At 43.1% G+C, this 15,087-nt stretch overlaps 1 protein-coding gene across 1 annotated transcript in view; it reads right to left on the bottom strand.

Moving 5' to 3' along the window:
* The window catches only part of KATNAL1 (katanin catalytic subunit A1 like 1), a 217,113-nt gene that overhangs the window by 103,333 nt on the left and 98,693 nt on the right, over positions 1–15,087 (bottom strand). The window contains exon 5 of the mRNA XM_075334619.1: positions 3,617–3,744. Coding sequence (XP_075190734.1) covers positions 3,617–3,744 — 128 coding nt within the window. The remainder of the gene's footprint in view (positions 1–3,616; positions 3,745–15,087) is intronic.

Raw genomic sequence — 15,087 nt, 5'->3', positions numbered from 1 at the left:
ATAATTATTTTCCTCTCCTACATACAAAACGGAAGATGGGCCGATGCAAAAGTTTGGACATTCTTGGAGACTTGTGAACCCTGATTGTGCGCACGCAGCCTCAAATGCAGAAAATCCGCAGGTACAAACGCACATGTGTTTTTAGTGTGTTTCTGATGCGAAAACGAATGCAATCTGCATCGAAGTACATTAATAAAGCTTTGTAAAAGCCAAACACCAGGAAGTATCAAAAACAAAAGTAGCTTTATTTAAAGCATAATACATCAAAATAAGACAAAAAAGAAATTCTGCAACATCACTCACGAAAAGGTCATTGTGGGAATATAACATTACAGGGACTCAGTATTTTCCAGTGTATAAAACGACTTTTTAACCTCTGAAAATCTTCTTAAAAGTCGGGGGTGGTCTTATACACCGGGTGTCGTCTTATACGGTGGTGCACGGTGCCGTCATGGCCTTACTGCCGTTGATTACACACAATAAAAGATATTCTCACCTCTCCTCCGTGCCAGTGGTGCCTCCAGCTGTTTCTCGCAGGCACACAGACCCCTCCGTGATATCGGCCGCTGCATGGAGCGGCCGTTGCAGGATGTGGTCATGGCTTTACTGAAGTTGAATGGTTTGCGGTGCCACAAAGTATTCAACTGCAGTAAAGCGCTGACAGCCGAGGCGGCGGCCCCGTATATTGGATGCAATCATACTGCAACGGACATTACTAAATAATTGAGACATTACAGCAGGGGACATTACTATACCAAGGGGACATTACAGCAGGGGACATTACTAAACAATGGGGACATTACAGCAGGGGACATTACTAAATAATGGAGACATTACAGCAGGGGACATTACTATACCATGGGGACATTACAGCAGGGGACATTACTATACCAAGGGGACATTACAGCAGGGGACATTACTAAACAATGGGGACATTACAGCAGGGGACATTACTAAATAATGGAGACATTACAGCAGGGGACATTACTATACCAAGGGGACATTACAGCAGGGGACATTACTAAACAATGGGGACATTACAGCAGGGGACATTACTAAATAATGGAGACATTACAGCAGGGGACATTACTATACCAAGGGGATATTACAGCAGGGGACATTACTAAACAATGGGGACATTACAGCAGGGGACATTACTAAATAATGGAGACATTACAGCAGGGGACATTACTAAACAATGGAGACATTACAGCAGGGGACATTACTAAACAATGGGGACATTACAGCAGGGGACATTACTAAATAATGGAGACATTACAGCAGGGGACATTACTAAACAATGGGGACATTACAGCAGGGGACATTACTAAACAATGGAGACATTACAGCAGGGGACATTACTATACCATGGGGACATTACAGCAGGGGACATTACTAAACAATGGGGACATTACAGCAGGGGACATTACTAAACAATGGATACATTACAGCAGGGGACATTACTATACCATGGGGACATTACAGCAGGGGACATTACTAAACAATGGGGACATTTAACTGGTAAAGTTGGGGGTCATCTTATCAGCCCAGTCAGCTTATATGCCGGAAAATACGGTAATAGCTGTCTCAACTTTGCGGAAACTGACGTTTAATCAAACATGCTAATTGGTGTGCTCGGTGCACCCTTGGTGTGGCCGAGAGGCTCTGTGCTCCATTCCCTTCACTGGTTTTGCATCCCTCACTGGTGACTGGCAGCGCTGGCTTGCCTGAGCTTTCTCTGCAGACCGTGCTCACTGCAGGCAAGTCATGGCTGTCAATCATTAGTGAGCAAAGGGCAGGAAAATCCAATATGTGGAACGGTGCAATGAGCCTCTTGGCCACACCAAGTGTTCTCCAAGCACACTAATTAGCATATATGATTAAACTTCGGTTTCTGCTGAACAGAAGCTGTGATTGGATCATTAAAGGTGTGATTTTTTTTAAAGGGCTATATTCCCTATTAGACTATGAGCTTCATTTGTACTGACAGATTGGGATGACTGACTGTGACTGCAGTCAATTGTTTTATGTGATCCGATGGTATGGTATGACCAAGCCTGATCAAATTTGATTAAAAAAAAAATACCATATTGACAGGGTACAGGTTGTAACAATCCTACTGAGGCATAGTGCGCTAAAGAGAATTGAGACAATAAAAACCCTGTGGAACGCTTCCATTATCTAAATTCCACAGCGGATCATCACAGCACCGCCATAAGGATGACACTTGAGAAAAAATGAATATCAGTCTTGAGGCTAACAGTTTTGAGAAGGAGTATAACAGCATTTCTCAAGTGCGCACCAAGTGAATGTAATAGTGGTTGATAAAAGTAATAAGAATTTAAGAGCGGATAGTGGGGGGAATGTATGCCGGGAGCCTGTCAGTCAGCTTCACTTTAGGGGACCCGCATTGTAAAGCAGATCTTCACGCTAGACAATCCTCTGAAAAAGTCTGCCTTGTGCGATATACTATACACATGCTCAAAGGGAATTTATCAGGTTGGATAAATCTGCAGGTATCAGGGAAATCCACAGGTTAGTAGTGTTATGCTGCTGCCCGACCACAGGACTGAAGATGCGGAATTGGGAAACAATGATCTTTATTCCTCTAAGGAGCTGCCAGCTTTCAGTCATGCAGGTGTGCTTGTGTAGCTACAGTCACTGATTACTATACTGTAAGCTGCAGCTGTAACCATGCCCCAGCAGTGACTGACAGCCCCCCGCCACTGACAGACAGGGGAAAAGGGGTGGTTAAAGCTGCTGCTATCAGTGCTGAGTGGCAACTTGAATTGATTCTGGCACACCTGTATGACTGAAAGCCGGCGGTTCACAGGAGGAATAAAGTTAATTCTTTCAGTGCAGCGGCCAGGCATAGTCATAGCGTATTTACCCGATATATGCAGGTTAATAGCGTTCAGTGTTTCAGTGCAGCGGCCAGGCATAGACATAGCGTATTTACCCGATATATGCAGGTTAATAGCGTTATCCGACCAGACAGATTTCCTTTAATACAATTGGGAGCAAATTTGTGAGCAAAAACTTTAAGCATAAACATAGTTTTAATTTTTATTTAATAAATAAATAGTACACATAAGATATATTACACAGAGTTACTTATTTTTATCTGAGAAATCTGCTTCTTTCTCTGCCAGAATTGATCAATCATTATCAAAAATCTCAGTTCTGAGGTAAAATCTGTAATTAGTGAAAACTTTCCCATTACTGAGAAAGGAGATTGCAGTTGGTGCTGATGAGATTCTATGTAGATATATTCTATGTAGAAGAGGGAAGAAAAGGTGGAGCTCTGCTTCTAGCTCTTCCCTCTGCCACTAGCTCCTCCTTCCATCATAGAATCTCATCAGTACCAACTGCCATCTCCTATCTCAGTAATGGGAAAGTCGTCACTGAATACAGATTTTACCACAGAATTTAGACAATTCCAACAGAGAAAGAAGCAGATTTGTCTGATAAGATATATTACAAAGTTGCTTATTTTCACGTCAGCTATTGATTTAATTAAATAAAAATTACACTTTAACAGATTAATTACAAAAACCCACAGGGTAACATCAAAGAACCATGTAACATAATGATTTTAAAGATTATTCAAACATACCAATGGACGTTGGGATTCCTAGAGATGATGTCACGCTCTAATGCTTCCACCAGATCTTTGTCGTATCCAGCACCATCAAACTTTTTTAGCTCATTATCACCACCCCCATCTTGCTGATTTTTTCGTCCCTATAAAACAGGCACAATTACGATTAATACAGCACAGAAAAGTGAAAACTGGCATCAGGAATTTCATTTAGGAGTGTGCAATGTATGCTGCTAGGTTAAAAAGAACAAGCCACACAATCCCATGAAGACTGATCACATACAGTTAGGTCCAGAAATATTTGGACAGTGACACAAGTTTTGTTATTTTAGCTGTTTACAAAAACATGTTCAGAAATACAATTATATATATAATATGGGCTGAAAGTGCACACTCCCAGCTGCAATATGAGAGTTTTCACATCCAAATCGGAGAAAGGGTTTAGGAATCATAGCTCTGTAATGCATAGCCTCCTCTTTTTCAAGGGACCAAAAGTAATTGGACAAGGGACTCTAAGGGCTGCAATTAACTCTGAAGGCGTCTCCCTCGTTAACCTGTAATCAATGAAGTAGTTAAAAGGTCTGGGGTTGATTACAGGTGTGTGGTTTTGCATTTGGAAGTTGTTGCTGTGACCAGACAACATGCGGTCTAAGGAACTCTCAATTGAGGTGAAGCAGAACATCCTGAGGCTGAAAAAAAAGAAAAAATCCATCAGAGAGATAGCAGACATGCTTGGAGTAGCAAAATCAACAGTCGGGTACATTCTGAGAAAAAAGGAATTGACTGGTGAGCTTGGGAACTCAAAAAGGCCTGGGCGTCCACGGATGACAACAGTGGTGGATGATCGCCGCATACTTTCTTTGGTAAAGAAGAACCCGTTCACAACATCAACTGAAGTCCAGAACACTCTCAGTGAAGTAGGTGTATCTGTCTCTAAGTCAACAGTAAAGAGAAGACTCCATGAAAGTAAATACAAAGGGTTCACATCTAGATGCAAACCATTCATCAATTCCAAAAATAGACAGGACAGAGTTAAATTTGCTGAAAAACACCTCATGAAGCCAGCTCAGTTCTGGAAAAGTATTCTATGGACAGATGAGACAAAGATCAACCTGTACCAGAATGATGGGAAGAAAAAAGTTTGGAGAAGAAAGGGAGCGGCACATGATCCAAGGCACACCACATCCTCTGTAAAACATGGTGTAGGCACTGGGTCACTTGTGTTTATTGATGACATAGCAGACAAGAGTAGCCGGATGAATTCTGAAGTGTACCGGGATATACTTTCAGCCCAGATTCAGCCAAATGCCGCAAAGTTGATCGGATGGCGCTTCATAGTACAGATGGACAATGACCCCAAGCATACAGCCAAAGCTACCCAGGAGTTCATGAGTGCAAAAAAGTGGAACATTCTGCAATGGCCAAGTCAATCACCAGATCTTAACCCAATTGAGCATGCATTTCACTTGCTCAAATCCAGACTTAAGACGGAAAGACCCACAAACAAGCAAGACCTGAAGGCTGCGGCTGTAAAGGCCTGGCAAAGCATTAAGAATGAGGAAACCCAGCGTTTGGTGATGTCCATGGGTTCCAGACTTAAGGCAGTGATTGCCTCCAAAGGATTCGCAACAAAATATTGAAAATAAAAATATTTTGTTTGGGTTTGGTTTATTTATCCAATTACTTTTGACCTCCTAAAATGTGGAGTGTTTGTAAAGAAATGTGTACAATTCCTACAATTTCTATCAGATATTTTTGTTCAAACCTTCAAATTAAACGTTACAATCGGCACTTGAATTCTGTTGTAGAGATTTCATTTCAAATCCAATGTGGTGGCATTCAGAGGCCAACTCGCGAAAATTGTGTCACTGTCCAAATATTTCTGGACCTAACTGTATATATATATATATATATGTGTGTGAGAATGTCTTTTGAGTGTGGGACGAAACCAGAGAACCCGGAGGGCACCCACACAAACAAGAATATTGTCCTTAGTGGGATTTGAACCCAGGACCCCAGCGCTGCAAAGTAACAGTGATATTCCCTGAACCACCATGCTGCCCATTTAATAAATATACTATATGTTTTCTCATCATACAGCTGATAAAAAAGTAGACTAAAACGTGATCAAAATGTCATATATAAATAAAAATTGTACTGCTGAAAAAGTCATCTTGACCAGCAAAAATAAGCTGCCATACAGCTCCGTCAGTCAAAAATAAAAAAGTTATAACTCTCAGAATGCAGCAATGCAAACAAACACTGTTTTTTTCCTATAAAATAGTTTTTATGTTGTAAAAGCAGCAAAAAAGAAAAAAAAAAGAAAAAAAAAAGAAAAACAAAAAACAACTGTGGTGTTGCTTTAATCATACTGACCCAAAAAATAAATTGAATGTTGCATTTTTTCCTGATACCATTGTGAAAATGCTAAATTTTATAGCCACATATGGCTATGCTATGGGCCATTAGCAAAACACTTTTGGGGCAGGGTGGGTGAGGTTTATATAAAAACGATAGTTTGTTTTTGTGTGTATGTTGTGGTATGTGGTGGTGGGCACGGCGCAGGCAGCAGTGTAGTCGTGGCAGTCAGGGGAATTGCAGGTCTAAGCACACCTTGCAGTTAACCCCTCACCTCCTCGTCACCAGACCACTCACAGAACGGACTCCATTACAGTTCTTATGCGGCACACAAAGTAAGAAATAGAGTCTAGAACCAGTTTCAACAGTAAACCAGGAATTCAAGTTTATTTTCATCCGTTCCAGTCTCCAATATTTCTTTGGTCCGCTCCTCACTGCACCAGCATTCCTCCCATAGGGGTTCTTCACATACTTCAGTTACACATACAATTTAGCAGCAATCTGACTTCCTGGCACCTAAGTTCTTACTACAACTAGGCCTCTCCTTCCATGACACCGCATCACACTAACACAATACCGGGTCATAAAGTCTATTGGGCCCACCCACCGGGGACACCGAAACGCAAGAAATGCCGCAATGGACAGGTCTCTCCACCCGTGCCCAGGTGATCCAGTCATACCCTACACCTGAGGGTGCACTAACCTTTCAGCATGTGTGTGGGATTCTCAGATCATTATCCGCTAGGAAAACAGATGCCAGACCCTTGACTGCAGGACTATACCCCCCTCATGGGGGACGCAGTTTGTACAATTCGAATCTGGATCCTGAGTATCCCGGTCACAGGGTTGACCAATCGGGCCAGATTCATCTTTGTGGGCTTCTCACATCTACGCCATACTGGGGGACTCGCCTACAGTCTATATCCTCTCCCATCTATTTATACCCCTATCCTCCTCCTACTACTACTACACGCTACCTATCCAGGTGCCAGGAGAACTGTGTCCCAACCCTGCTACCTGGTGGCGAAGTCGCACATAGCCAGACCAAAACAGACAGTGCATTTGACAGTGGTGTGCCGGGTATGAAAACCGAGGAGGAACTGGTCCTCACCCCTCCTACATGTACACTACATCTGATCACGATGATTTACCCCAAATGTGAGCCGATCAAACAATGCACGTGGACTGCACATGGCTGTGCATCACTCATATCCAAGCATAGCGCTGCTAACTTGAGAGATTCGTACCTGTCACTCACTCGAACCCTTGTTTTTTTGGAAGTCTTTTCCGAACCCGAACCTCAAGCCTCAGTTTCGCTCATCTCTACCTGTAACATGTAATAGCTGTTGATGTGACTTAATTATGACCAACATTTGTGGCCTCTCTGTGGTGACTTACATGTGGTTGCCCCCTTACTTGGTCTCCAGGTGGATAAACAAATTACTGCTGCTTTCTGTGTGAGTGGGATAGTCGTGTAATAGAATATCACTGCAATAAAATAGATTGGCCTCTCAGACATTCACTTCAGCCAGGGAGTAAAAATGTCCTGCATCCAGCATTTGTTGACCTAAATAAGATTTTGTTACCACCATTGCATATCAGGTTGGGCCTAATGAAGAACTTTGTAAAGGCAATTGATAAAAATGCAAAAGCATTCAAGTATCTCTTTGATAAATGTCCATGGTTGAGTGAAGCAAAGATAAAGGAAGGAGTCTTTATTGGACGTAAGACTTGTAGGTTTCTTCAAGGGGAGGAGTTTCTCCATTTGTTGAAAGGCAAAGAAAAGGCTGCATGGGTCGCATTGGCATTATAGGCAATGGTAACTCATTTTCAGAAACTCAAAAGCAGATAATTATGAAGTTTTGATGGAAAATCTCAAAATACATAAGGATCTTGGCTGTTACATACCCTTAAAGATTCATTTCTGATATTGTATTCATCTAGACTGTTTTTCCTTCAAACTGCAGAGTACTGAACGACGAGAATAGTGAGAGATTTCACCAAGATATTGTAGCTATGGAGAAAAGATATCAAGTAAAATGGAATCCATCAATGCTTGCAGATTACTTGTTAAAGGGAACCCGTCATCAGAAATTTAGCTTGAAACCTAAAAGTTTCCCCCTCTGCAGCTCCTGGGCTGCATTCTAGCAAGGTTCCTGTACTTTTTGTGGCCCCTTTTAAACCAAATTAAATACTTTATAAACTTGTACCTTTTGCTATGTAAATTTTGTAAATCGTCCATGGGGGCGGGCTCTCTGCTGACCGTTGCTGTTCCTTAAGCAGATTTACGCCGCCCCCCAACAATGAATTTCATATCTCAGGACGCCGCCCCTGGGCGCCCGTGGTCCCGCGCATGCGCTGTGCGACTGTAGCGGGACTGTGCACTTTGTGCACGTGTGACCGCTGGTGACGTTTTGCGCAGGCACGAGGTTATGGGCGGCGCTGTGAGTGTCATCAGCAAGTGCCGCCCATAACCTCGTGACCGCACTTTCCCCTCTTCCTCCAGCGTTCTGCGCAAGCACTTGCTGGCCAGATGACCCGACGTCACCTCTTTCCCATCTTGCCCTGCTGCAGGGTAAGATGGGAAGGAGGTGACGTCTGGTCATTTGGCCGGCGAGCGCTTGCGCAGAACGCTGGAGGCAGTGGGGGAAAGCGCGTCCACGAGATTATGGGCGGGCACTTGCGATGCAATCACAGCGCCGCCCATAATCTCGTGCTTGTAACACACGTCACCAGCGATCCTGGCGTGGGCGGCACCTCGGGCGCAGTGGGCGGCGTCCTGATGGATGAAATGGAGCGTGGGGGGACGGCGTCAATTTGCTGGAGGAACAGCAACGGTCAGCAGAGAGCCCGCCCCCATGGACGATTTACAAAATTTACATAGCAAAAGGTACACGTTTATAAAGTATTTAATTTGGTTTAAAAGGGGCCACAAAAAGTACAGGAACCTTGCTAGAATGCAGCCCAGGAGCTGCAGAGGGGGAAACTTTTAGGTTTCAAGCTAAATTTCTGATGACAGGTTCCCTTTAACAATTATATGAGATGATCCAATGCAGGAGTATCAGACTACTTTCACACTACGTTTTTTTTTTTTTTTTTTTAACTGCGGCACAAATGGATTTTTTGCCGCAAAACCGGATCCTGTGCATTCAAAGTGCAACGCATGCAACTACACAATTCACCGGTATGTTATTTTACCGGATCCTTCTACTTCTACTTTTTATGGCTGCTGTGATGGATGCAGCGGAACACAGAATTTAATCGGCTGGCACTGGAGTCAGCTTATTGGGAGTCAGCTGAACTCCTGATCTCACAGCCCGCACACGCCGCGATGGATGCAGGTTAAGAGCAGTCACTGCCAGCTGCCGATCACGCGTGACCATGTGCGGGCTGTGTGGTCAGGAGTTCAGCTGAGTTCAGATAAGCTGACTCCAGTGCCAGCCGATTACTTGTTCTGTGTCCCCCTGCATCCATCACAGCGTGTGTGGGCTGTGGAATTCAGCTGAAATTAAGATGAAAGTTTGGATGGACAGCCGGGTCTTAGTAGATTTGCAGTGGTATGATGCTCTTTCCATTTCAATATGATCGCTTGGGATGTTTAAAGTTTTGGAAATCTTTTTTTAACCAAATCCGGCTTTAACCCCTTAATGACCCATGACGTACTGGGTACGTCATGGATCGTGTGAGGTTAATCCCCGCCCCCTGCTGTGGGCAGGTCGCGGCGATCCACGCACATATCAGCTGTTTTCAACAGCTGACGTGTACCTGTTAGTCGTGGGTGGAATCGCTTCCACCCGCGACCATTAACCCCTTACATCTCACTGCCAAAATCTGGCAGAGAGATGTATATGTGCGCCGCCATGACAGTGACTTACCTCGCCCCCATCGGAAGTCACGTGACATGATCACGTGACTTTCGGTTGTTGCCATGGTAGCACAGGGTCATGTGATGACGCCTGTAGCTAACATGAGTCACTTCCTCTCAATGCCGGAATATAGCCGGCATTGAAAGTAAAGCACCAAATCTGCAGTTCTCAGCTCTGTAGCTGTGATCTGCAGATAGATCAGAGCGATCGGATTGCTGATCGCTATAGCCCCCTAGGGGGACTAGTAAAATTAAAAAAAAAGTAAAAAAAAAAAGTTTTAAAAAATGAAAAAAACAAAAACTAAAAGTTCAAATCACCCCCCTTTCACACCATTGAAAATTAAAGGGTTAAAAAAAATTAAAAACACACATATTTGGTATCGCCGCGTTCAGAAATGCCCGATCTATCAAAATATAAAATCAATTAATCTGATCAGTAAACGGCGTAGCAACAAAAAAATTCCAAAACACCAAAATTACGTTTTTTGGTCGCCGCAAATTTTGCGCAAAATGCAATAACAGGTGATCAAAACGTAGCATCTGCGCAAAAAGGGTACTATTAGAAACGTCAGCTCGAGACGCAAAAAATAAGCCGTCACTAAGCCTCAGATCCCGAAAAATGAGAACGCTAAAAGTTTTGGAAAATGGCGCAAAACGTGCGCCACTTTTTTTTGGAGAAGCTTGTGATTTTTTAACCCCTTAAATACAAGTAAACCTATTCATGTTTGGTGTCTTCAAACTCGCACTGACCTGAGGCATCACAATCACACATCAGTTTTACCATACAGTGAACACAGTGAATAAAATATCCCAAAACCTATTGTGCGATCACACTTTTTTTTGCAATTTTTCCGCACTTGGAATTTTTTTGCCGTTTTCCAGTACACTATATGGTAAAACTTATGGTTTCATTTAAAAGTACAACTCGTCCCGCAAAAAACAAGCCCTCATATGGCAAGATTGACAAACAAATAAAAAAGTGACGGCTCTCGGAAGAAAGAGAGGAAGAAAACAAAACAGAAAAACACAAAATGCCCGGGGGCTGAAGGGGTTAAACTTCTCCACAACAGTATCACGGACCTGCCTGTTGTGTTCCTTGGTCTTCATGATGCTATCTGCGCTTTAAACAGAACACTGAGACTATCACAGGGCAAGTGCATTTATACGGAGACTTGATTACACACAGGAGGATTATATTTATCATCATCAGTTTTTAGGACAACATTGGATCATTCAGAGATCCTCAATGAACTTCTGGAGTGAGTTTGCTGCACTGAAAGTAACGGGGACAAATATTATTGCACGCCCCAATTTTCAGTTATTTTTTTTTTTAAAAAAAGTTTAAAATAAGCAATAAATTTCGTTCAACTTCACAATTGTGTCCCACTTGTTGTTGATTCTTCACCATAACATTAACATTTTTATCGTTATGTTTGAAGCCTGAAATGTGGGAGAAGGTTGAAAAATTCAAGGGGGCCGAATACTTTTGAAAGGCACTGTATCTGCAAAAATAATGTTTAAACTACTGAAGCTTTTTTGCATTAATGTAGCAGTAAGGCCTAAGCCAAACGGCGAGAAAATCGGTGCGAGTGGAGTGCGATAAAACATCGCATTCCCCTCGGACCAATTCTAGCCTGTGTGACAGCACACATGAGCGATTATTTTCTCAGCCCTAATCGGACCGAGAAAACAATCGCAGGATGCTGCGATTGTAAGGGGAGTCCCTCTTCTCTCGCACCCATTCAAGTGAATGGGGCGAGAGAAAAATCGCACTGCACTCGCAGTACACCGGTGTACCGTGTGTGCAGAGCGAGAATCGCAATAGCCGGCTACGGAGGAGAGAGGGAGAGAAATCCCTCCTTCCCCTCCTCAGTGCCGGCCCGCCCCTCTGCAGTGCTGGTCCGCCCCTCCGCATCGCCGGCCCGCCCCCTGCAGCGGAGGTCCGCTCGCAGGGTCGGACCTCAGACGCAGGCACGCTCGCAAAACACTCGGCTGCTGCTGTGCTGCCAGCATGAGCCGAGTCTCATGCGAGCATCACAGTAGTACCCCGTGTGGCCCCAGCCTAAAAAAAAAACTTTGATAATATAGAAACAAGAGGTAACTAAAAATTTTCATTATCATATTTTAATTCAGGAGGTGAAAATAATTAAGAAATGGCTCATTTCATAACAGAACCTTACAACTTTTGAAAATATATAGAACAGTGATTGGCCTCACCTGTTTGTAAAAACTGTTTGTCAGTCATTATGGCATGGGTATTTTTGTAGCAAGGGATTTGAAGCCAATTTATAATATTAGAATCCAGGATTCTCGATGGAAGTGTGAATAGCCAGGTGACTTTGGAAGATGGCACTTAATTACAAGAGAGCTTCACTGCTATCTATTAGTTTGTACAGGAAACATTATCTCTTGCAACTCTGTCATGACAGCATTTTAAAAGACCAGAAAACATGAACTTATTTCCCCCAGCAAAAATTACACTGGATCTTCTATATAGCACACTTTCACAAATCTACTTTCTGTCTGCCATCTAGTGACCATGGCTTGGAACGCAGATATACAGTTAGGTCCAGAAATATTTGGACAGTGACACAAGTTTTGTTATTTTAGCTGTTTACAAAAACATGGTCAGAAATACAATTATATATATAATATGGGCTGAAAGTGCACACTCCCAGCTGCAATATGAGAGTTTTCACATCCAAATCGGAGAAAGGGTTTAGGAATCATAGCTCTGTAATGCATAGCCTCCTCTTTTTCAAGGGACCAAAAGTAATTGGACAAGGGACTCTAAGGGCTGCAATTAACTCTGAAGGCGTCTCCCTCGTTAACCTGTAATCAATGAAGTAGTTAAAAGGTCTAGGGTTGATTACAGGTGTGTGGTTTTGCATTTGGAAGCTGTTGCTGTGACCAGACAACATGCGGTCTAAGGAACTCTCAATTGAGTTGAAGCAGAACATCCTGAGGCTGAAAAAAAAGAAAAAATCCATCAGAGAGATAGCAGACATGCTTGGAGTAGCAAAATCAACAGTCGGGTACATTCTGAGGAAAAAGGAATTGACTGGTGAGCTTGGGAACTGAAAAAGGCCTGGGCGTCCACGGATGACAACAGTGCTGGATGATCGCCGCATACTTTCTTTGGTGAAGAAGAACCCGTTCACAACATCAACTGAAGTCCAGAACACTCTCAGTGAAGTAGGTGTATCTGTCTCTAAGTCAACAGTAAAGAGAAGACTCCATGAAAGTAAATACAAAGGGTTCACATCTAGATGCAAACCATTCATCAATTCCAAAAATAGACAGGACAGAGTTAAATTTGCTGAAAAACACCTCATGAAGCCAGCTCAGTTCTGGAAAAGTATTCTATGGACAGATGAGACAAAGATCAACCTGTACCAGAATGATGGGAAGAAAAAAGTTTGGAGAAGAAAGGGAGCGGCACATGATCCAAGGCACACCACATCCTCTGTAAAACATGGTGGAGGCAACGTGATGGCATGGGCATGCATGGCTTTCAATGGCACTGGGTCACTTGTGTTTATTGATGACATAGCAGACAAGAGTAGCCGGATGAATTCTGAAGTGTACCGGGATATACTTTCAGCCCAGATTCAGCCAAATGCCGCAAAGTTGATCGGATGGCGCTTCATAGTACAGATGGACAATGACCCCAAGCAAACAGCCAAAGCTACCCAGGAGTTCATGAGTGCAAAAAAGTGGAACATTCTGCAATGGCCAAGTCAATCACCAGATCTTAACCCAATTGAGCATGCATTTCACTTGCTCAAATCCAGACTTAAGACGGAAAGACCCACAAACAAGCAAGACCTGAAGGCTGCGGCTGTAAAGGCCTGGCAAAGCATTAAGAAGGAGGAAACCCAGCGTTTGGTGATGTCCATGGGTTCCAGACTTAAGGCAGTGATTGCCTCCAAAGGATTCGCAACAAAATATTGAAACTAAAAATTTTTTTTTGGGTTTGGTTTATTTGTCCAATTACTTTTGACCTCCTAAAATGTGGAGTGTTTGTAAAGAAATGTGTACAATTCCTACAATTTCTATCAGATATTTTTGTTCAAACCTTCAAATTAAACGTTACAATCTGCACTTGAATTCTGTTGTAGAGGTTTCATTTCAAATCCAATGTGGTGGCATGCAGAGCCCAACTCGCGAAAATGGTGTCACTGTCCAAATATTTCTGGACCTAACTGTACAAAGATAAACCAGAAAAGAAGTACAGTAGTTTACTCATCATTAGAGTACACAGAAAACACCTACAGATCACAAAACTGGAACAAACTTCATGCTTCTGAAATCTAATATATAAAGCCAAGTGTATGTATGTCTGTGTGTATGTATGTATGTATGTATGTATGTACAGTACAGACCAAAAGTTTGGACACACTTTCTCATTCAAAAGAGTTTTCTTTATTTTCAGGACTCTGAAAATTGTAGATTCACATTGAAGGCATCAAAACTATGAATTAAAACATGTGGAATGAAATACTTAAAAAAGTGTGAAACAACTGAAAATATGTCTTATATTCTAGGTTCTTCAAAGTAGCCACCTTTTGCTTTCATTACTGCTTTGCACACTCTTGGCATTCTCTTGATGAGCTTCAAGAGGTAGTCACCGGAAATGGTTTTCCAACAGTCTTGAAGGAGTTCCCAGAGATGCTTAGCACTTGGTCGCCCTTTTGCCTTCACTCTGCGGTCCAACTCACCCCAAACCATCTCGATTGGGTTCAGGTCTGGTGACTGTGGAGGCCAGGTCATCTGGCGTAGCACCCCATCAATCTCCTTCTTAGTCAAATAGCCCTTACACAGCCTGGAGGTGTGTTTGGGGTAATTGTCCTGTTGAAAAATAAATGATGGTCCAACTAAACCCAAACCGGATGGAATAGCATGCCGCTGCAAGATGCTGTGGTAGCCATGCTGGTTCAGTATGCCTTCAATTTTGAATAAATCCCCAGCAGTGTCACCAGCAAAGCACCCCCACACCATCACACCTCCTCCTCTATGCTTCAAGGTGGGAACCAGCCATGTAGAGTCCATTCGTTCACCTTTTCTACAAAGACACGGTGGTTGGATCCACAGATGTCAAATTTGGACTCATCAGACCAAAGCACTGACGTCACAGCCCATCTGCTCCCTCCTCCCTCATCCCTCACAGCAGAACGCTGCAAGCAGGAGACACGCTTGAGCTATGACAGCGGTCAAATACCGCCCACAGCCCAGTGAGTCAGGAAGACTGCAGCCGGCCGCA

The sequence above is a fragment of the Anomaloglossus baeobatrachus genome, chromosome 2 (assembly GCF_048569485.1).
Source record: "Anomaloglossus baeobatrachus isolate aAnoBae1 chromosome 2, aAnoBae1.hap1, whole genome shotgun sequence".
NCBI classification, from domain to species: domain Eukaryota; kingdom Metazoa; phylum Chordata; class Amphibia; order Anura; family Aromobatidae; genus Anomaloglossus; species Anomaloglossus baeobatrachus.
The sequence above is the reverse complement of the archived record's forward strand: the minus strand, read 5'-3'. Positions and strand labels throughout refer to the sequence as shown.